Raw genomic sequence first — 24,872 nt, 5'->3', positions numbered from 1 at the left:
ATTTTTTTTCTTATAAATATATTTAATAGAACTTTTTTTTTCAATTTCGTCTCGCGTAAACAAACACAGAACGGCACAGACATAATATTGTTATTAGGTTCATATAATATTATAAAATACTATGATATAATATTACAACGGTACACAAATATGCAAAAAAAAAATTTTCATCGAAAAAAATTATATGGAAAAACCGATAGAAACATAACGTTGCGTTGCAGTTCTTACACAATTTCTATTGGTCTCTTCTCTTAACACATGGATTTGAGCAAAGCTTAACATTATTACGACGACGGCGAGGTTCGCACGTCGCACGTTAGTAAAAATAAAAATAGACATACACAGATATAGGACGACACATATTATTATACTACGCTGTACCTATATATATATATATATATATTTGAAAATAAAAAAAAATCGTTTACAGGTGCGTCGCGTACGTTTCACATAGGTAGTATTATATTAAATATATTATATTCATATAAATATAGTATTATATTATTTATATTGTAATGGAAAAATATAAAATGTATAATTGGTTTTTTTCACGGACAATATCTTTTTGCGTCGTTCACTATTGCGAAGAAAAAAAATTACAGTTTTCAATTGATATTATATACGGTCCGAATAGAAATATATAAGCGCGCGAGTAGTTTATATATCATATATATAAATAGGTATGTTTTAAACAAATAAAAAATAATAATAATATTATGTCCCTGTTTTACCGTTTTCCGTTTTACAATCTCGCGACGATTTTATAACATTTCGTTTCTATCACATCATGCACGTCTTGTATATTCTAATATTACAATAAAAATAGTATTGTAAATATAATAATTCAATCGTCCGTATGTAATATTTATGATAATACTCTATTCTATATAATATAATATTAATATCATAATATGACGTTGTAAATATGGTAATAATCTCGTTTGGAAAGAAAAAACTGTTGAACGATATGCGTTTTCGTGATAAATAATTTTCGTTTTTTATTCATCCGGTTGTAACTTTTATTGGGACAACAGAGCTATAAAACGCGTACACGTGAAAATTTTTTTTTGCTTTTTTACCAGACGAGCACACGCTTGAAACGATTACGAAAAAAAAAATTAATAATAATAACAGTCGCTTCGCATATCGATTTCACGATGTTTCTTTTTTCCCGTTGCAGAACGGTATTTCCCCGTAATCAGGTATATAATATATGGGGAGATATCGTTGTTAAATTTGAGCAAATATTCGCTTCGGCGCGGAGTAACAAAAAATTAAAACAATATACTAACATTATATACGATTAATGACGGATGACTGTGTAAGTTATAGCTGCAGGACGACCCGAATGCATCGAAAACCAAGCCGAAAATCTCGCGACGATAACAATGGTACAAAAACGAAAAAAAAAATGGTAATAAAAAACGAACTTACGTAGGATGGCACGTCGCGGTACATAATACATAATAATATACAAAATAATAGTATCACACACCCTGTTTACACTTGTTTAAAAAATAATTAAAGTAGAAAAAAATATGACGCACGCGGACGTTTGTGTCGTCGTCGATATACGAAGACTACGCGACGACGGATGATTGTCGGTTTACGAAAATATATTTTATACGAGAAATATTTTGTCGTGGTGTGCGATGAGACACGTAAGTAGTACAACAAGACACAGGTCGAGTCGTATATCGTCGACGAAACGAAAAAAAAAAATGTATACAAAATAATAACAACAACATAATACGCGAGTGTATTACGACGTTAGGTTGGGTATTATAATATAATATTATTATTATAATACTTATAACAATATTATGATGTATACGAAAAACATTTAATCGTTCCGGAAAACGAATAAACAATTAAATATAATAATAGTACATACAATGTATACCTATAATAGTTATCCATACGCATAAGACTTATTATTATTTTATCTTTGGTTTTGACAAAAAGCTGTGTGCGCACGATTGTAGTATGTATGTGTATGTGTGTGTGTGTGTGTATTCGTTCTTAAGATTAAAAAATGTACATACAAATACTAATAATATTATCAGCTACGATATACAGTTTAATAAATATTATATAAACATATTTTACTATTAAAATATCATTATACAAAAGTGACGTTAATATAATAATATAATAATGTCAAGACAGTCCGCTCGATGGACCCACCATACCGTTACTGCGGTTCTGATTTGCAGAGTACCTCTAGTGGGGGCGACATCAACAGTTGTCCGCCCGTGGGCGAGGTGGGCGACGGCGGGTCTAGGCCTAGCGCGGCGGCCATGGCCGCGGCGCCGGACGCCGAAGACGACGAGACCATCTCGTACCGGGAGTGGGTGCGCATGTGCCGAGTGATCATGTCCCGGCGGCACGCGGCGTACGGGCACTGGGGACACTTGTAGGGTTTCTCACCGGTGTGCGTACGCTGGTGCGTGCTCAGGTGGTCGGACCGCGAGAACACTTGGCCACACACGCGACACGTGTACGGCTTGACGCCTGTGTGCAGCCGCATGTGTCGGGTGAGCATGTCGCTGCGCGCGAACGACCGGTTGCAAACCTCGCACGGGTACGCCTTGGCCGTGCCGCCGGACGAGTCGCCGCCGTTCTCCGACGACGAGGACGCCGCCGTACCGGTGCCGGACGACGACGACGACGACGCCGAGGTCTTGTGCCGGGACGCCATGTGCTTGGCCAGCCGGTCGTGTAGGCTGAACATCTGTCCGCACACCGGACACACGTACGCCACGTCCGAGCCGACAGGCATTTCCTCGACGACGGGCGACACTTCCAGGTTGTACCGAACGGCCACCGACGCCTTGGTGGTGCGCGACGCCACGTCGCCCTTGACCACCGGCACGGAATAACCGCCCGCGCTCCCCGGCCGGCTGTAGTAACCCACCGACACCACCGACGTGGCCGGCGGAGAAGTGGTGGAAGAGGCGGTGGCCGGGAGCGGGGGTGACGGCATTGACACGGCGTTGGCGATGGTGGTGGAGGGTTCGGCCGCCGGCGGTTCTGGCGCGGTAAATGGCCAACAACCACCGCCGTTCTTCATTGACAGGTCAAGCGGCGAGTCTTGTGGCGGTTGAGATGGAGGTGGAACCGGCGCAGACGACCTGCTTCCGGAGTTCGGGCCCCTCTTCCGAGCCGGCTTGTCCAGCGGGTGCGGCACCGAGAACGGCCTCTTGCCCCTCCGGCTAACGGTTGCTGCCGCGGCCGACGCGGTCACGCGCACAGCCGCAGCTGTTGACGCGGTTGTGTCGTCGTTACCTCCGCCGCTGCAGTGTTCGGCTTTGGTCGCTTCGAACCACATAGGAACATCGGAGTCGGAATGGCTCCGCCGCTTCCGGAAAATGTCAGGCAGGTACTTGGTGTGCAGGTAGTGTTCGAACGTGTACATGGAGCCAGCCAACAGCGACGCCGGTGACATGGGCGTGACGGGTGGCTGCTGCGGGTTCTTGTCGTGGTGCATGTTCCGGTGCAGGTGCTGTTGCTGCAGTGGTGGCGGTAGCATCGGCGGTAGTGGGTGACGGGGAGGCGAGGTGCCATCGCCGCCGCAGAACAGGCAGTCGCACTTCGGGTACTTGAGATAGTGGTGCAGCGGGTGCGGCGGCAGCGTCGGCGGTGGGTGAAACTGCTGTGGCAGCGGTTGCGCGGTAGTGGGTGGGAGTGATGGGTCGTCCGGTCTCGTCCGGCTCGGGCTGAAAGGCGAGTCGGTGTGCGAGCTGCGCGGTGATCGGTTGCACGACGATGACCCAGCCGGGCTGAACGGTTCCTCGTAGTCTTTGCATGACCTCCGCAGCGACTCGTCGCTCTCATACCCGACACCGTTCGTGATGACCGCGTCGCCGTGGCCGCCGTCCACCACTACCATGGCAGTCACCGATCCACCGCCGTCCTTGATCGTCGACTCATCTTCTTTCACGGCAACGACATCGATGTCGATGTTGTTGTTGTTATTGTTGTTATTATTGTTGTTGTTGTTATTGTTATTGTTGTTGTTGGGCGAAGTCGCCTGGCCAGCCAACCTGTCCAGCACTTGGTTTAGGCGTTTCCGCTTTTTGTGTTTGACGACCACAGGACGCGTGCTGGGAACGTGGTGTAGGTGGTTGTTGTTGTTCGTGGCCAGCGGATGGTTGTTGTTGGTCTTATAGATCGTCGACCGGCTCGCCCTGTCTGTCGGCGGCTCCATTTCTACCTCAGCCATAGTCATTCGTGCAGCTAATCGAACAGACGTTCAATCACCGCAAAACGACGCACGACGCACGCGCACAAGCACGGTGGTGACCTGAAACAAGAAAAACGTAAAATTATAGACGATCGTCTTTTATCGGTGCAGAGAGCACCCCTTATTAGTTATTACTTATTATAATACAGATCGTTACATATTATTAATAATTCAACTTAAAACAAAATATGTTGTTTTCTTTCGCGTATAATAAGTCGATAATATAATTTATTTGATAAGAACACAAGCACAACCTTTTTTTTTAGGGTGTACTGAAATATTGAAAAACCTATTTTTATGATCAGGTGTTCTAACGACTCTGCGACTATCAAAAATTGTTTCAAAAAAATTGAGACGTTTTGAATAAACGCAAGTACGTATATGGACGAAAACCTCTTCAGACCCAGACTTTACATGTTTGTAGGTTTAGAACGAGTTTATCAGGGCCTATAAGGTCAATTAAAAACTTGATTTCAACTTAACATGGTTTTTTTGAGATGAAAAAAAAATTAAATACGTACATACAATATACATGCGCTATGAAAAATCTTAAATTTGTATTTATATGAGGATTAACTTTAAAAAATTCAGTTGTTCTAAAAAATGTATAATAAAATGTGAAATTATGCATTATCAGTAATTTAAAAAAAAATTCTGTTTTTGATTTAATTTAAAATATTAATAATATTAAATATAGGTATGGAAAGTAAAAAATAATTATTAAATCTATAGTATATGGCTCTTTTTTAAAATTCGATTTCTTTATATTTCAATTATTTTATTTTATTTTGATTTATTAACAAGAAAATATGCGTTACTATGTATAAAATCTTTAAATATGCAAAATCACTTAAATCTGATAAAATATGCTAAAATATTCAACATATACGTTTTTGGATTTGAGTTGAAATGTATTATGAAACGAATTTGTGTCGAATCACATTTATAATATGCAAATGAATGGAGTTCCGAGCCCTGATTATTATTATTAATATTATCATTATTATCGTTGTACAGGTATTTTCTGACAGCGTGATATAACGTCGGGCCGAGGGAGGGCGGCGGCGACACAGAGAATAGCTAACCCGTTCACCGCCGAGTGGAAAAAATTGCGCGTAATACCCGGTGCGACGGGCGGTTACGGCGGCGACGTTTGAGGACACGACGCGTCGTTAATTAGTGCTCTCGCGAGCTTGGCAAGGACGCGAGAGGCAATAATAATAATAATAATAATAAAAATATTATACATTTTATATACCTATACACCTATATACTAATATACTATATACATAATAGTCATAATATACATATATATATATAGTATTATCATTATTATCGTGTGTGGATATATTATAAGAGACGCGTTTATTATGTATTGTAATATATATATATATGACATTACGCAACGTCGTTACTGCAGATTGTTAATCGACGAGAAGAAAAAAATCGTTGGCAATAACACACACACAATACATGTTTTTATTATTACCTACATATTATTATTATATTTGATTATATACAATATTATAATGTGTGTGTGTGTGTTATATACAATTTCCCAACTAGGTGTATATCGGACACAGCGGGGGAGTCTCGTCGACCGCGGCAAAATTGCGTGGAGGTATAGTGCGTCATTTCGCTGGCACAGACGAGAGATGACATCTCGTTGCAGCAGATACCCGTATTATAATAGTATCATTAAACTTGACGTATTTACACCGATCGTGTGGAGGCCTCAGACAGGTGACGCCGCCACATTTACTCCCACAGCGACCGTTCGCAGTTTTATTCTACCGACAAATTATCCCAATTTACAGTTTGCAGCTTAAAAGTGCAGCATAACGATTCGCGCGAATTGGACTGCGAAATCGCGTATAGATGAAGAAGTTAAATATAGAAACGATATAAATGCAGGTGGGTAGACGCGATGGGCGTTTCTCGTCCGAGGAATCTGCAGTGAAAATGATTGTATAATATCCGTCGAACTGTTAAAATATGTATCACAATTCACAATATCGAAATAATAGATTGTTTGGCGGTTGCCCTGCAGCAAAATAGAATAAATTTTTATACAGTGAAACTTCCATACAACGACCTTCCATTTAACGACATTTGCTGTAAAATAATTTTGACCAAAATAATTTAATTCTATTTAACGAAATTTTCTATAATACTCATTTTTTCATTGCGCCCGTAAGACTTCTTAATATGGAAATTTCACCGTATTATGTGTTAATTCTTAGTTACTATTAACTCCTCTCAAATCATTAAAAAAAACATCTCATCGCATATAGGTAGCTGGTATATGCAGCAAGTATAAGTGCACGTCTCGTTTATAATTGAAAGAAAATAGGTATCAACACGCTATATACACTTATCGCTACAGTGTCGAAACAGCATCTCTCTATAGTCTCTGCTGAAGTGCGTGTACCTGCAGAAATAGATCTGCGACCGACGGTACGTGTTTGGCGGCGAGCGGTAAATAACCTTATTAAAAATCGATAAAACGTCCGAAATCAATATTGGTCCGATTTTTTATTAAACCTTTCGTAGGCTCTTTGAGATCTGAACAAATCTAAAACCCCTACCCACTGTCATAGCATGATATAAATACGAGTGTGTACGACGACCACGGTTGCGTCTCGGTGACATTTTCTTTTTGTATATAGGTATATATAAATTTTTGGTAACTCGACTGACTGTATATACCACGACGTACCACCTACGCACGACGTCTCGCAGCAAGTAGTAGTACTGTTGTAGTAGTAGTAGTCTGTAGTACTGTAGTAGTTGTAGGTAGTAGTAGTGTAGTAGTAGTAGTAATAGTAGTAATGCATGGAAGCGGTGCGATCGCAGTGTTAACGACATTTAACCGGTTATGCGGAGGATTATGGGAGACGATTTTGTTTGTTTTTTTTTAAATTTTTTTTTATTAGGCACTGTTGACGTTTAATTCTTGGTTTTATTTTATAATTCGTTTCCAAGACGCTTTGACTGATCCGATACAATAAAACGATCAATAACTGAAAATTCGTCTCGACGACGACCGCCGTATGTGGTTATTATCATAATATCATATATATGCGTTAACCTAGACCATTTTGTCGTGAGCAGCAGCGACAAAGACGACAGACGGCGATTATGTTCATAAATTTCAACAAAAAAAATTCGTTACTCGCGACGACGACGGTGACGATCGCATCGACGACGGTCATCGATTAAAACTACATTTGCAACTATCTCTATATATTATAATATAATCCGTGCTGCGACGTCAGAGACGTTTGTGTGTGAATTTAAAATATTTCCACGTATACCTAACATATAATAGATAAAATATGTGTGTATATAAAATATATATTATACAGTTATTGGTACGAGTTTTGTCGGCGAAATCGAAAGGTCGTTTAAAATATCGCCTCATGCGTCACAATGATTGAGCGCTTTTTTTGTATAAATATACGAGGCGCGTGTATTTCGCGAGGAAAACATACGACTATTTCATATTATTATTTTACCTTCGATAAAAAGCACATACTATAATATTATATAGGTGTATATCAAATCAACGGTACCGAACGTCGTCCGTGGCGAACTACATTTCATTACACGGCCATTAGTCCAAAACGTATACGATGCTATATATATTAAAATGTATGATAAATGCGAATCTGAATACCCTGCCCGCAGTAAGTAGTCGTATAATATGACGATGTATATAGGTAATGAAACAATTCGTATATACGCTCTATGTTGCGAGTTTTTCCAAGTCCGAGGTGACCGCCGCGTGTATATAGGTATCTCGAAAGCCGCGTCGTTATTTAATTGACAAAAACGGGATGCACGAGAATAAAATTTCGAAAAAAAAACCGGGGTCGTACAACGAGCGGTGGCGCTCAAACAAGTTTCATGACGACGGCGGCGGCGACGTCTGTATCATACATATTTTATACGCATATAATATGGTGTATAGATTTTCGGTCACTTACCGGCTACCACACACGACGACGGAAAAGTCCGGTTGTCCTACGTTTCAGAGATGTACATTTGAGGAAGGCTATATCGTCATGACGATGATGGACAAAACTATACACATAATATTATTATCATATAGGTAGACCGCGAAGACCTGTATGCAGTTTACGACGGATCGACGAACGCACCGAAACGATATAAAGACGTATAAGGTGAAAAACGATAATATTATTATGTTATACAGTTGTAGTTGTTCGGCGACGATTAATTTAAGTATTTGCAATGTATATTTTATATTATTTCAGTGTCGAGCAGTGTAAACGGAGAGACGCGTGCGAGTTGCTCTCGCGCTGCCGCTCATCGATATACTACAGCGATATCGTTTTACGGGGCGCATAATGTATATATATTATATATGGATTGTGTTTACTCGCGTACTATAGTGCGCAGTGTACGGACAACGGAAATACTACTTACATAGTATTATATAAGCCGCGTTGACGGGGTGGTAAAAGGGGAAAATATTAAATCGAGCGGATTTACGAGGCGCCACGTGAACTGCGGTACGTAGGTATAATATGTACATCAGGACCCGGGTGAGGCGGTCGTCCTTGACATTGGGTCGGTAAGTGTGCTCTGCGCCAGAGCGTTCGCGGCCTGCAATATAGTACAGTAATCGATAAAATACGACAAGCGCGCGTAAAACATATGACGACGAGGGTAGTTTTCGCAGAAACATGGCCGAGGGAGCGGTAGAGTGGTGGCGGGCGCGCGCGCGCCTGTATCTATGTGTATACCTGTTGCTGCGCGAGCGCTGCTCTCCGAGCCAACAGGTTAACCACCCGACCCGCCGCTGCCGTCGCTTTCGTGTTTTCCGATGACCGTGAATCGCGACGACGTTTCGATTTCTACACACGCGACACATATATAAATTATCGTGGCTAGGTCATCGACCGCAACTGACACCATCTCTTCGACACCAACCCCCGCTGTAAACCATTACCACCCCATCATGACACACGTAAGAATCGATAATGACGGCATCGCGATAATAATAGAGTAGGTAATGTGTGTTTTTATAACACATAAACGACCCAGTGGTACGCGTTTTTTCCGTTTCGCAGCATCCACGACGAAATCACACTGCACGCCCGACCCGTAAATATAGTCATCGATCAGCCGAATGACTGTTCAAGCATAAATTCATTCGGAAGCTGGCTCGTCTTATAAATCCTATGGATCCTATAACTCTTTGGCGGATATATTTTATCGAAGTGGCGATTGGCGACGCGCAATACGTACCTACTGCTGCAGTTACACGACGACACACATGCGCAAACAACAGGCCGGTTTTCGCGAAACGCGTATACATACATAACATATATACAAAGACAACAATTATTTCAAATTTGAGCGTTATTATATTATTATGATTGTTGTTGTCGATGTGTGGGCGTAAGTGGGCGTAAATTGTGGGAGCGTTTCGCGCGTAGGTCGCGTCCTAAACAGAGGACGGCGCGTGGGCCCCCCCTTGCTCGAATGCAGTATATACTCATTTTATATACTCCTACGCCACTGTTTTCTAGAGCAGTTCGCGCGGACTCTGGTCAAAATACGACATAATAACCGACGGCGACGGCTTACGTCTCGTAATAAAACCCGACACGCACTGCACAGCGGGGAGCTCGCGGTAATAGAGACTATACCATACGGTGGGGGATGATGATCGATGTTATTTTAGAAATTTATTACCTTATGAACGCGAAGACCAAGTGTCGTGGCGTATATTTTATTACACACACAGTCGTGGACACTGTTTGATCTGCACCAATCGCGATATACCGACACTATATAATATAATGTATAAATACGTCATGTTAATATATATTATAGGTACCGTATACTCGACGCGCGTTACACTTACACCTCATGTTATTGCAGCAGAAAAATCAAAAATCCGATACGACAAACGAGTCCCCGTGATACGTAATAATTTATATTATTATACAATAGCGCGTAATAAAATTTAAAAAAGAGGGTATCGGCGCTGTGGAGATATCGCGTATATTATGGTTTCGTAACACGCGCGTTGGGCAATCGCAAAGCCCTCGTACGTTTACTAAAAGCAATATAGGTACACCTATACTGCAGGCACGTCAACCACCGTAGGCGTATATACAATTATTATTATTATTAGTAGTAGTAGTGGTAGTAGTAGTACAATCATATTATCGTCTCCTCTCATCCCTCTGCGGCACTCGGACCTCTTCGGTTTTACACCCCTTCGCACGGACCAAATACTTACGCCCTCCGTCACCGACGCATCGTATTGTGTGTGGGGCAGTGTATGCGTATAAACGCGTAGTACGTGTCATCGTCGGTGATGTGCAATAAGGAAGAATGAACCGCACGTGCTATACTACTATTGGTCGCTTGCGTCCAGACGGACTAACGCCGACCCACTCGCGCACGTACCAAAAACTCAGAGCCCCTACAACCCTTTACTCACGACCACCAGACAGTGGATACGGATTGGGCAACCTTCGGGATGCAGTGACGGAATCAGACATAAACTACACGGACCTCTGCAGACGTACAGTAATCTTGTCCTGCGATGATGATAATAATGATTACAATTTATAATGTGCAGAAGCTCCGTCTTTTAATATTAAAATTACTATAATAAATACGTTTTTTTTTTTACATTGTAATTATTTACGTGCGCGTTACATATTGTGGGCGGTGTGCGCCATTAGAATTAAACCAACAAAAAAATTGTTAAAAAATGTCAACACCGCCTTTGATATAGTTTGGTCTTTGGAATACACTAATTATTATTATTAGTATTATTGCAAAATTACTTCAGTAATAACGGTAATAAAGCAAAATGCTACAAGCATAGGTGCACACCGCGTAAATGTATACCGCATAATATAGCGATAGCGACGACGGGTCTCTGGCACAAATCCGTTTTCTATTTACTCCGATAAATTAACCGATATTAAAACCATAACTCCTGAGTTTCGTTTTAAATATAAACTAAGCGTCTATACTCTATACGTGTACTACACTGTACGCGTTATATTTTGTCGTGTCAAAAAGGCGAGCGTACATTTGTGCAGAATTAAAATATAGATAATAATAAAAAATACAATTGTTTTCTTCAGTAAAATGACCTACATTATTCATTACAAAAGGACTAATAATTACGAGTTATTTTTCTTTAATATGTCAAAACAATTTAAATCCTACGCGATCTATAATATTTATAAACGTTTAAGCTTATAAACTCGAAACTAAAGAGTTATATTTTCAAGGTGTATAACAACAAAAGATAATTATGATAATATATTGTTGAAATAATTTAATTGATATTTTTGGCGATGACCATACAGTTATAATTGTTGACATTTGAACCCTGAAATATGTAGTTACATATTTACGGAAGGTAAGTTTAAAAATAGAACGTAAAATAATACATCAGCTACCTCATAATATAAAGAATATACAGGCCGTAGAATTTTTTTTTTTAATTAACCTGTATAACTTCTGAACGGAAACGTCATATTGGAATTTATAAAAAGTAAAAAGAAAAACTAATCGTCTGGTAAACAATATTTAAAAATTATGTATTTTTCGACAATGAATAAGTAACGGTTTTGCGCAACACAATGGCAGGATGCACCTTTTTTCTTTTTAATTCACCCACCAAATCTGTTCAAAGGTCATCGGTACATCCTTGGCAATCATTAATTATTTATCCTTGAAAAATATTCAACATTTGAACTCGTCTGGCGCAAGCACGTTCAGTTCACCTCCCCCATTTCACATAGTATTGTACACAACAAATATAAATATTCAGCCTTTGTGTATGTATTATTTAACGTTGGTTTTTTTTTTGTATTTCAAAACTAATTTCCTGGAGGCTTAGGTTAATTATTTTAACTTAGACGAGGACTTTGGATTTTCCCGAGTAAGTTTTTTTTTCATTACTAGGACTAAATTGTAACTTACATTTTATGTATATAGAATTATAGATATATACAAATATATATATATATAAAAAAAAAAAACGGTAATATTTTTCATATGTCAATTTTATTTTTCCCGAGGGACGTCAATAAAAAAAAAAAAACATTCTCTTTTAGATAATAAAAATTATAAAATAATAAATTTTGATCGTAAAACAGTGTCCGGCGCTATTAAACTTGACGTCGGCCGTAAACGATTTGTTTAATAAACATACCTAACATAAAATCATAACTACTATTATACGATTCATTTATAAATTATTATAAGTATAACCGTATTATAGGGAATTTGTTAATACCTATATGTCGAATTAATGTTATTCAAGTAATATTTTATAAGCTTCAAAGTTTACACGTCAATGACAATCTCATCTTACGTACGTTCGTATTATTTTTATATATTTATAGATTTTTCAATTACCTACCATTGCATAACCACGCTGTGAATAAAGTTGGAATAAAGTCTACAGGATAAATATTTTAATACAATCGTTTATAATTTTCCAAATTTATGTCAATTATGTAATAATTATCATTTTTTTCAACAATGAATATTATTATTATTATTATTACTAAATCATTCGCCTTGTGAAATTTATGTCCGGAATTGAATTTCATCGGTCGGACGAAATTCACGACGCACGCGGGTGCGTTTAACCTGGTGTGGAGGGGTAACTAAATTTTTGCACTAACGCATTTTCTACCGGATGTGCCATTCAAACAAATTAATGTTCTTATTTCAGTCATCGCTTTATCCAGGCTATTATACTGAACGTAATTATAATTAAAACGCGATTAGGACATCGGCGACGACACTTATGCACACAACTACAATATATTATTATTAAACCGAAGAATTTTGACCACACCGAAACGCGATAGACCTACGGCCTTGCATTACCATATTATATACACGGACAATCGATTTTTCGAATTCATCGGTCACTAATGGGTTTCTTATTACAATTAATAATCACCGGTTTTCCTCCGAACTTGATTTATTAGTTATAGGTCGACATTTAATTGAAGCCCTTGTTCGACACATCATGCACACACACACACACACACACACACACTAGCATACACTACTGTTCTAGTTCGATAGTAATTACATAGGTCGGTATGAATTTCAAAAAATCAACGTGTTATTAAAGTGTCTCGGGTAACGAAAAACGTCTTAACAGTAATATTAAACGTAAAGTTTAAACATTTTTTCGACGCGTAATCAAATAATGAAATATACCTACATGTGCACACAGATACACAAACACACGCACTACCCAAGTCATACATTCGGCGAGACCGTCGGAATGTCGGGCGTAAATGTTTTCGATACACAAAAAAAATTAATAACAACGCCAGTGGTAAGACAAAAAAAAAAAAAACAATAATACCTCGTAAATATTATTATTTTAATAATAATAACACTGGGATGAATAATAGGTATGCACGATAAAGTGCACACCGTTAAAACATCGGTAAATCTTTTCACGGCGAAAACGACCTACGTCGGAACGACGACGACGACGATGATACTAACCTAACCCACAACAATATTATATTAACGATAAAAAACGATTCTGACCTGCTGAAACCTGGGTTTTCTTTTCTGTTATTTATTGACGACACGAATCCGACGACAGCAGAAAACGTGCGATTTTCGAGAGCACACGGGCGATACTTCACGACGGCCGTTGCGGTACATCGTCGCGAGAATATTGTTTCTATAAGGTAAGTCACAACTTCGCGTAAAGTATATTATTATCTCGTGTATCGTGTATAAAATAATATGATATTATAATAGCATTATATACTGGAGAATAGGAAGAAAAATGCACAACGAGAGACCGCACACAAATCCGATATTTACACAGCGATCGAGAAAAAAATCGTCATGGTAATAGTAAAATATTATTATATTATTATTATCATGTGCGTGTGTGCTCGCGTTTACGTACTGCGGCGTAAGTATAAAATAAAAAAATTGATAAATATAAAAAATAATAATATATAAACGACGATGGCGGTAATAATAATAATATTTTTGTAATATTATTATAAAAAAAAACTAGCGGGCGCGTGTTGATCGGGGGCTCGGCGTTATAAAACTCGATCGTGAGACACGTGATCGTTGCGCGGGACGCGTACACTCGTGAAGATGACACACGACGAACGTCCGGACCGCCACTGGCTGGCCGGAGAGCTCCGCGATCACGTCGCCGACCTATACCTGGCGCACTCGTGACGTCCGGCGCTCCGCTCCGCGGTGACGGCCGGCGCGCACACACGCGCACCGACGCCGCCGACCGCGCACGAACGGACACGAAACGATAGCCACCTCCGCCGCCTCCGCCACCGCCGTCGACGACGCCTCGGCGGCTCGCGGTCGCACGGCCGCGACCTCCCCGAAAATTTCGCGATGATATTGTGACGTGCGATTATCGTTGTCTTGCCACGTGCCCACTGTTTTACTACGGCGGTAATCGTAATATTGTTCATTTATTTTTTAACGGCACGCCAATATTTAATCGACCAATCGCGTTTGAGAGAGACTCACGCACCACTTATTGATTCATTAAAAATATATTATGTGTTTGGTGATTGCTCGTGCGGCCCGACATTGTCCGGTGTTATTATTATGATCACGTCGGCACGTCGCAATAATATTGTTACGAATAATAATATTAATTAATTGTTATTATCGTCGACCGAATTCGGTTTTCTCAGCGATCCCTTAGATACCTAGAAGAAAAATATTTGTTACAAACATATTGGGGGGGGGGGGGCGAATCTCGTGTTCTAGGAGACAAACACCACACCGAATGCCACTAGTTGCACCATGAATGTCGAGCACCGCTCCCCCGCAAACGAGTCGTACGACACCTATTATAACTGGATCACGGTTATCAGAGTCGCCACGCGCTGAAGCCTAAAAATAACGCATTGACGTAACGACCGTATTATAAATTGTCTCTCGCGTATCTTGTTATGTAGGTAGATTTGTACATAATAATAACGTGCGCCTGTATTTATGCCTATATTCTATTATACGTATTATTATGTTTATGTATGAATGTGGAATACGATAGAACGAACGACCATAGCTGCAGCTGAGCATACTGCAGGTATTTTTCGAGTTTCTTTAGTTATTTTGTCCGGGACGACGACGTTATCTCCTCGTACCTACGCGTATTATATAAAAATAACCGATGCCGAGGCAATCTCGTGCGATTATTATTTTTCCCGGCCATTACTCAACCGTTCCATCGATTACACGTTATAGACGTTATAGTATTATCGAGTATAAGCGAATATAAGCGCGTCACGGGCTCCGGTAAACAACCCTTACGCACTCCAACACACGGCACTGTACAATATAAAAATTAATAATACATATTAATTATTATGATAGGTATTCGATTTTATCCGAAACGATCGCGTGCTCACGGTCGAATAGTCTGTGAAATTTACCGCCGCCGCTGTTGTTTCTCGCAGCGCTATTACCTCCGGTTGATCGCGAGAATTGCGTTGTAAACGACAAATAACACGATAGGTAGTAAATAACGATAGTAACAACAATAATGGTAAATGCGTAAATGGCTTCGGATAAGCCAGAGGCGTGATTAGGTGTCGTCGCGATGTACGAAACACAATACGAGCCACGTGTGTGTACAGATGACCAATTTCCCGGTAATATTTCCAGCCGGAAAATTCGATGGAGCGGCCCCGTATTTCCATATTCTACGATTTATCGCCGCAAGGCACATAATAATAATGTACGCCTTGGTTTCCTAAACTAAAGTCGCACCGTGTTGGTTCTATCGATTTTATCCTGGTTCGACGACGGCATGATAATAATAACTCGATTATATTAACGTCATAGTTTAGTAGTTACAACAGAGAAGGGCGAGTGTCGCACGTCGCACGTGTCGTGCTCAAAACAACAACATTGATCAAAACGCAATAAAAATTCTCTACTTATCCTTTACCACCCACAATTAAAAAAAATATAATTGCGTACAATTATAATACATGACGTAAACACGGAGTCAGTGATTATATTATTATGAATAGATTATCGGAGTTTCGTAGGTATATGGCCACGTGATAATTTATTAATTTGTGCTGTCCATAAATTATTCAATTTTCAATTGTTTTTACGTTTTTAAATGGTAATCCGTTCTTAATGTAGTAGACAATAACCGATAAATATCGAATATTAATCAACTATCGATTGAACACGATTCAAACCTAACCTAATCTAACCTACAACGTATAAACATAAAAATAGCTGCTCCGTTGCTCTGGCTTCTGATGGTTCCATAACGTTTGACAAAAATCGAAAACGCAAGATATTGACTTCGAAACGTTCGTAGATAATAGGACACGCGCGAGCGAATAAACCAACTGATGGAATGGCGGGGAGTGGTGGGTTACACGCGCGCGCGTGTATCGTCATATTATACACGCATACAACAATAATGAAATCGGAAAAAAAATCGTAGGTAGGTTTATTAATAATCGTTATTTTTTTTTTTTTTTTCATTATCCGCTGCGCAAGACGTAGTATGCAGGCACCAGTGTATAAAATAATATAAAATATCAATAGGTGTTATCGTCATCGGCGGTACTTATACCTATAGAATATAATATTATATTATACGCTATAGCCCGCGCGCGCGAGCCGTCGGAAAAGGAGACGCGTACACAAAACCGTTACGAAATCGATTATAATATTATTACTTTTGTCGGGAAGCGCGGAAAAATCGACCGAAAGACGGTGGAGGTGGCAGCGGCGGACACACATTGACTCACGTCCCGACGCTGTCTCAAGTTTGACTCGCACGTAAAAGAGTGACGACAAAAAAAAAAATAATAAAAATGATATTAATAACAATAACAATAACAATAATAATAAAAACGATTTTCTTTCGTCGACCGGTCGACGTGTGCGCGAAGACGCGAGAGACGAGAGGGTGACGTCCGCCCGTCCGTCGCCGCGCCGGACCGCGCGCCGCCGAGACTCGTGCCGCCCACGTGAGTCGTTTTTCGTCCTCCCCCCCTCGCCGAGAGACAACGGGCGGCGGCGCACGGGACGCGATAGCACGTGCCCGTCCGTCTTCTATTGTACGCGATCGCACGTATAATATATGTACACAATATAATAATAATATAATATAGGTAACCCCCACACGTGTATACACATATAACATTATATCTATTATTATTATTTATTATTGTCGTGTCCGGGGGTTGGTATATTATGTATGTATATAATATGGTGCGAGGCCACCCTCGCTTTTGTAACGCACCGGGTCGCGTGTTTAACAAGATTTCGCGCCGATACGAACAACACGCAGCCGCCGCCGCCGCCGTATATAATATGGTAGGTGGTTCATATATTATTATATACGTTCGTGATTTATTCGTTTGGCGTATAGGTCGACGACGATCGGGTATCGAATAGCCGCGTGTGTTTGTTGCCTTTTTATCGGTTTCACATGTACACGCTAAACGGTAAACGACCGCGGCATCGTCGCGCGACGGGGTGCCATCGTCGTCGTCGTCGTCGTCTGGTCGTCGGCGACGTCCAAGTCGATAAGTCGCGGTCCGGAAGAGTGGTCACTACCGTGTTGTAGTCGGCGGTCGTCTTAGAATAATAATATATTATTATTATTATTATTATTATAAAGTGCGGCCGCACTCGCGGTAATATACGAACAATACACGTAGCCTACACAACTGCACGTCTGCACCCATTTTATACGGGTGTAGTACATAATATTATTATATTATATAGGTATGCATAAGTACATAATGATAATATGAGGTGAATGACGAAGACGACGTACTATAACGACCGTTATTGTGCCGGACCGGTGTACGTGTAATTATTTGTTATTGGCTGTTTATATAATATAATATTATATTATTATAATATGCGAGGTGGTCGTATTACACATACTTATACGTGTGTGTGTGTGTGTGTGTGTGTGTTGGGTGTCGCGTTATAATAAGGGCGAGCTACGCGTTGCTTATATTAAAAGTCGACTGACGGACAGACGACCGTTTTTTTTTTTTTTATTATTATTTATACGAAACAGCGTCCCAGCCGGGAGAGAGAGATTGTAAAACTGTCCGAGTCCGATGCCCGAACTCGTCGTCTGCGGATAACTCGCGGCGAGAACGACGCATATTATAATAATAAACATATAATGACATAAACAATACGATCGTTTACAAGCGCAGCTGCTCGCGATGAAATTTTTTTTACAAGGGCGGTCCGAAATCGGGTAGGTATAATATTATCATAATACACGACGTCTTGTTTTCCTCGTGGTAGACGTTTTGGACGAATTTCGTCGGTTTTTTTTTACGGGGGTCTCCTGATAAAATCGCACCCCGTAATATTATAATATAGTGCTCGTTTTTTTCCATCACGAATTCGTTGGGTTGTGGTTATTTAATATTTTGTGTCGCAATGTTCGTGAAATCACAAGTCACTCAAGTCACTGCAGTTGTATTGTAATAATATTATATATAGGTACATACTATGGAAATAAAAACTCTTTGATATTCACTGCTATTTTGTATATACTCCATAGGTACTTATATAGGTTTTATGACGTTGTTGTATATTATAGTTTTCGTGTCAACAAGTAATTAATCATTTTAACTCGTAGGATTAGAAAAAAATACCCATTAACAACAATTATTTTAAATACATTTATAATCGCATATTCATGATGGGTAGAAAAAATCTCTATTTTATTCTGTCATGCGATGCCAACACAACCGCCCACTACAATATTCTAATTAATAAAACCACTTCAACCATTTCAAAGAAAAAAGTAGGTACATTCATCTGATGCCATTATATATTTAGATATAGTATTGAGAGTATAGGCAAGTACTTAGGGATATGTGTTAGTTCCAACATTATTGGAATAAATAACATGTCACGGACCGCAGCCGTGGAGATAAGACGACATAATATCGTCGCCGTCGTATAAGGATACTTAAAAAATAATAATCAATAAAGACGACCGCAACGTATTGGTAGAGAAAAATGGAATTCGTGGTCTGGACGCTTGCAACGCGCGAGAACGCGTGTCGGATAAGCACTCGGATTCTTATCAATACGATCGCAGCACCAGGACCGTGGTATCTATTGAGGGGTGTGACGGACGTAACAATGCGGTTCTTTTATGTACGAAAAGAAAATAGCTTTAACGGTTTTTTTTTTTGTAAGAAGAAAAACAAATATGTATTTACGTATTTTAATCCGTGTCTGGTACGCCATCTGAGGATAACAGTTTTTGCGAGTCGTGGCATATACGCCGTATACAAAAAAAAACCTCTTAACTAATCGTTGCAAGTATACTGCGGCTAGTATACAATACAACTTATAACTATATATATAGTGTCCGTGTGTACTTAGCATATACGCTTGTATGCATTATATACACACAAAATTTCTTTTTCGAAAACATAATATAAACGCGCGTGCTGTATCGCCGGAAAGATATAATCGTGATGTTCAAAATTTGTTCGTATCAACATGTTTATCTCGCCTATATTATGTTTACTTTTTACTTTTTGTGCATTTCATTATAATATCATATACCCATAAAAACCACTCAATGTGGTAAACGTAAACGGGCATAATGTGAAGTGGGTCTTAAAGTCTCTATATATATAAGCTGCAGTTTAGCATCTACGGTAATGCGAGTAATCAAACGCGAGTTCTAAAAACGTTTTATTTAAAATTTTAATTATATTAAAAGCCGTTTAGCCGAGTTTAGTTTTAACGAGACGATCCTAAGCTTAGTATACGTAGTTGTACTTATACAATATTATAGATTTATAAAATTTTAAATAGGATATACGCACGTGTATAGGTATTAGGCATCGTATATAGTAATATAATATAAATCTCTTTCTCGTGTAAAAGCGATTTATGAGAAACGGGGTTGATCGATCATCACCATCACCATTGTGCAGGTAGACCGTTATCCATGTAACAAAATCTTATTTTCAAAATATAGTTATGACACGTGCGACCGTTTTTTTTTTTTTTTTTGGCGCATTTCGTCTTGAACGTCTCGTCAACAAAGACCCGACCCAAAGGAGAACAGCTGCACCGCACGCCGAACAACAATTGATGACGCCCCGTGCGGCTGTTTGATCTCGTAACAACCCAAACGAAATTGGATTAGAAATTATATTATATGCAAACACCGTAAACGGCATCGTACACATAAAATATAACAAGACCTTTTCTTATTCATTGAATTTCCACTCGATTTGATCCGACCGGTCCGCAAGAATATATAAATTGCGTCGTACACCAATATATAAACTACCATGCGTCCCACTACCGGATATTTCTGTCCGGTTTTGTTATATTATTTTATAAATTCTAATTAATATCACTATATTACAACGTGTCTAGACTGTTATCTTATACAGTGGTCGGGCACTCGGGCGTATTAATTTCAACTTTCGTTTTCATATCGAAAATAGATAATATAACATTATAATAATAATATGTTATCGCAGCAAAAAATTGTGTCTGCTATATAATAAAAACCGATTTTGATAAAATTGTTGCCGTCTATATCTATAGTATATCAACTTGGTCGGAACAAAATGTATGGACTGTATAAATAGTTCTATAAGTTTCAGCGAATTAAATTACAAAATTATATTTTCAATTTTTTATTTATTTTTTATGACCCGCATAATATTATATTCTGAAGTATCTCGCAACGAATATAAAGTGATCATTTTGCAAACCCTTCCCACGAATCAATAGATTATTTTTTTTAAAGTACGTTTCAAGAGACGATTGTAATAATTGTATCGTTCTATAAACTTTAAACTACTCACATATTATATACTCCTAAAACCACTGCAACATGAATAGACTCGAGAATATTACAAAATCAAAAAGACTAGTTGTGTACTTGTAGGTATCAATATTTGATTGTATTCAATTGTTACTATGCTATTACACCGTTATGGGACTTAAATATAGAAATATGACTATTAGCGTTTTCAGCGAAAAAAAAATCACGCAATAATGTGCACATTTTTTTTTGAATTTTGAAAAAAATTTAATTTCATAAAATATTTTTTTATTGTATAACACTTAATGTACCGTACAATTTGAAATATTTAAAAAAAAGCTTATTAAATTTACTTGTATACAAACTAAAATTACTACAGATTGTAAATATTCATGTATTTTAAATTTAAAAAAAATTGAATATTAAGTTTGTTTTATTATTATTTTAAATTTAATTTAGTATTTACCAATTCATTTTCTAAAAACAAATCTTCCCAAATTAATCCACACCAAAAGTTTAAATAGTAAAAATATATATATAAGAAACGTCATCTTTATAAGTATAACCAGAAATCCTAATAGTTTCTACTGACACTGCGGAATCATTCCTATAAGGACAATAAAATAAATTGGTTTACACCCGATCAATCAATCTTGAAAGAGTAACAATATGACACTAAATTTATTAATTAACTTGTGATCATAATTATTACACACTTTATTAAGATTTGAACATTTAACAAAAGGTTTCTTTATTAAAATTACAATTTATTTTAAATATTCTTTTTCTATTTAAAGTTTTTGATAATTTTATAATATTATGAGAATGACGGATCATTCGATAAGAGGACGTCGTTGTACCCGAATTTTGTCTTCTCCGCCTTTTAATATTCAGGACATTAAAAAATGTATATATACGAAATAATCCATTTTTATCAGTTTTTATTTTAACATTAGAGTGATTTGACCTATTAACAATTATAAAACTTAAATGTAAGCATATTGTTCAAGATCCCACTGAGGAATTTTGGAATAATATTTTAATTTTGAAGCAGTGTGATGAAAATGTCATAAAAGATGTACAAAATTTTTTATGGAAAGTGTCAAAATTATCTATGTATAAATAGTATAAAAAGAATAGTTGATACTTGATACGTAAAGCTAACCTTTAAAAAAATGGTTGATTTTAACATATTATTTTGATACTTATGTAAAAACAAGTTTACATAATAATGTGTATACCATTGACTGCAAACAAGGCGTGTACAGTGGACTAAACGTACCTATTTGTATTTGATCAATGTGTATACTTACTGTATATTAATAACCAATTTATTAAAAAGTAAATTGAATTTTAGAGGTATTTAATGGTTATTATAATATTGTAATGTAAACCGTAAGGTTCGTGTTGTGTTTGATAACACTTTTAATATAGGTATAACCACTAATATTAGTATAGGTATAACCAGTTGAACGGATATCTGCAATGTAATTTGAAATCGTTTAGTGAACATGTGCGTATTTGGCCAATTAAAATTTTATATCTATCTGGTGAAGATTTTATAGTTTTGCAAATTTTTCAACACTATACTGTACCTTGTAACGCCCTACGCAGAGTAGGCCGAAAACGGCGGCGCCCACGTGTGTCGCGAGGTCAAGTTCGGACGACGTGTAATATTCGGCACCCGAAAAACTTAACGGTTTATTTATATACCTATTTGAACTTGGGTTCAAATCACGGGCTCGCGCTTTGAGAATAACTCGGTTGTAAAACTAATTGGTCCGGTCGGTTATTATTATTATTATCAGCATCATCGGTGCCGCAGCGGCGGATTTCGTACTCAAATTGAAATAAATGTTCTCGTCCGATATAATATAAAACGTCATAAAAACCGTACAAAAAACACAAAAAAATAATAATAAAAATAACACGCGTACGTCCGTCTGTCGCGCGCAATCCAGTTTCGCATAACATAATATTCCGGTTTAACGTCGAAACCGATAAAAATAAGTCCCCACCAAAAAGTAAAAAATAAATAATAATAATAATAATAATAATAAATAAATAATAACAATAATAAAAAAAGGAATACAACCAAAAAATAAATCAATTTACCTTGTGAAATCGTGGCGTGGAATCTCGAACGCAGACAGACGCCCACGAGACGTGTCGTGGGAGAAGATCGACAAAATGGAAAAAAAAACAACTAAATAATAATATCGTTACGAAAAAGGCGCGCACTGCAATACACAACTCTTAATATATTATTATATAAATCCGAAACGACGTACGGATAACGTATATTACAATATTATTATTAATTCGCGAAGTTTCTTAACGTGAAGAAATAAAAGAATTTAATAAAAAAGGATTGCGATGTTAACAATATTATTATACCGAGATAGGTATAACGAGATGTTGCACGCAGCACGGGCACGATACGATAGTGTTGTGTGCAGTCGTCCGGATGACAAAGCTCGGTTTTTTTATTTATCTAAAAAAATCGTTTTCTCTCTCACGCCGTATATACATAAATACCTACGTGCATATATAATAATACGATTACAATGATAATAATGTTATTACGCGGTACACTCCTGCAACAGGTCGTTCGGTCGCCTGTTGCTGACACACTGATCCTTCTTTCGGTTCCGCCGACGCCGCTTTTACTCGCGGGCGTCGATCGTCGTCGTCGTCGTCGTCGTCGCCGCCGCCGTCGTCGGGTCTTCCCCCGAAGGGCGGACGGACGGACGGACGTCCGCTGCGTGTGGGGGGATCCCTGTAACCGGTGGGCGGAGTCGTCGGGTTAACGTCGGCCGTGGTGGTGGCGGCAGCGGCGGCGGTGGTAGTGATGCAGAGGGGTGGGTGGGGGTAGTTGATCACACACACACAATAGTATATATTATAACGTATTATATATATACACGTGTGTGAGGGTGAGTGTGCGTGTGTGCTCAGCGTGGCTTACCTGAACGCGTTTAGATGGTTTCGTACATATTATATTGTAGCGAATGTTCGTTGCCGAAACCGCAAATTATTGTTACACACACGAAGACATTATAATATACATATAGCTATACGTTTTAGTGTTTTACGGGTTTGTTTTTAAAATATTATATATTTCTGTTATAATTATATCGTCGGCGGGATTCGGCCCGGGGGCTCATCATCAGCGGCGGCTCGATGGCCGCTCGAGTTTCAGACCTACGTCAAAAAGAAAAAATATCATCCCCGACTTGATGATAATTGATAATAATTATAACATTTATCGACCCACCGCCGCCGCCGCTAATTGCGCACGGCGGCTGCCGCCTCGCATCCTCTATTTATATACGCTCTATAGATATATATATATAATATATGTACACGGACGCGGGCGAAAAACCCGTTAAAACATCGAAACAACGACTCCGGCGTCGTGGTCGGAGGTGGTTGAACAACGACTTCGCCGCCGCACGGACTCGGAAAATGATGTAGTGGTTTTTTTTTGTTTCGATTCTCTTGGGACACAATTTTTTTTTTTTTTAATAATAAACGCTCGATCGAATCGGGGGTATACGCTGTAATTTGCCCGTAGAGTCTCGCCGCCGTACCATAACGCCCGGTATATATATTTTAAATATTATATATATATATATGTAATATATAGAACACGCTGCAGTAGGTAATATATATACATAGGTTTATAAGTAAACGGCGCCGCACACGAAACGTATTTAAAACCCTCGGGTTAAAAGTTATTCCAGACCCCTAATTATATTATATATA

At 38.7% G+C, this 24,872-nt stretch overlaps 1 protein-coding gene across 2 annotated transcripts; it reads right to left on the bottom strand.

The window, feature by feature from the left end:
- On the bottom strand, nucleotides 1-23,758 carry LOC132944461 (protein glass). Of its 2 annotated transcripts, none has more exons than XM_061013817.1 (2): nucleotides 23,220-23,758; nucleotides 1-4,306 (listed from the first exon to the last, which is right to left on the bottom strand). In XM_061013817.1, exon 2 carries the CDS (start codon nucleotides 4,229-4,231, stop codon nucleotides 2,195-2,197), a length of 2,037 nt encoding a protein of 678 aa, XP_060869800.1. In that variant the 5' UTR covers nucleotides 4,232-4,306; nucleotides 23,220-23,758; the 3' UTR covers nucleotides 1-2,194. The 2 variants fall into 2 exon arrangements, with proteins under 2 accessions (XP_060869800.1, XP_060869802.1); XM_061013819.1 differs by lacking the exon at nucleotides 23,220-23,758 and adding an exon at nucleotides 13,838-14,559.
- Nucleotides 23,759-24,872: the final 1,114 nt, after the last annotated feature.

This window comes from Metopolophium dirhodum, chromosome 5 (assembly GCF_019925205.1).
Source record: "Metopolophium dirhodum isolate CAU chromosome 5, ASM1992520v1, whole genome shotgun sequence".
NCBI classification, from domain to species: Eukaryota; Metazoa; Arthropoda; class Insecta; order Hemiptera; family Aphididae; genus Metopolophium; species Metopolophium dirhodum.
The sequence above is the reverse complement of the archived record's forward strand: the minus strand, read 5'-3'. Positions and strand labels throughout refer to the sequence as shown.

Bases quoted from the DNA above. Each gene is read 5' to 3' on its own strand.
- LOC132944461 (XM_061013817.1), bottom strand. From the start codon at position 4,231: ATGACTATGGCTGAGGTAGAAATGGAGCCGCCGACAGACAGGGCGAGC.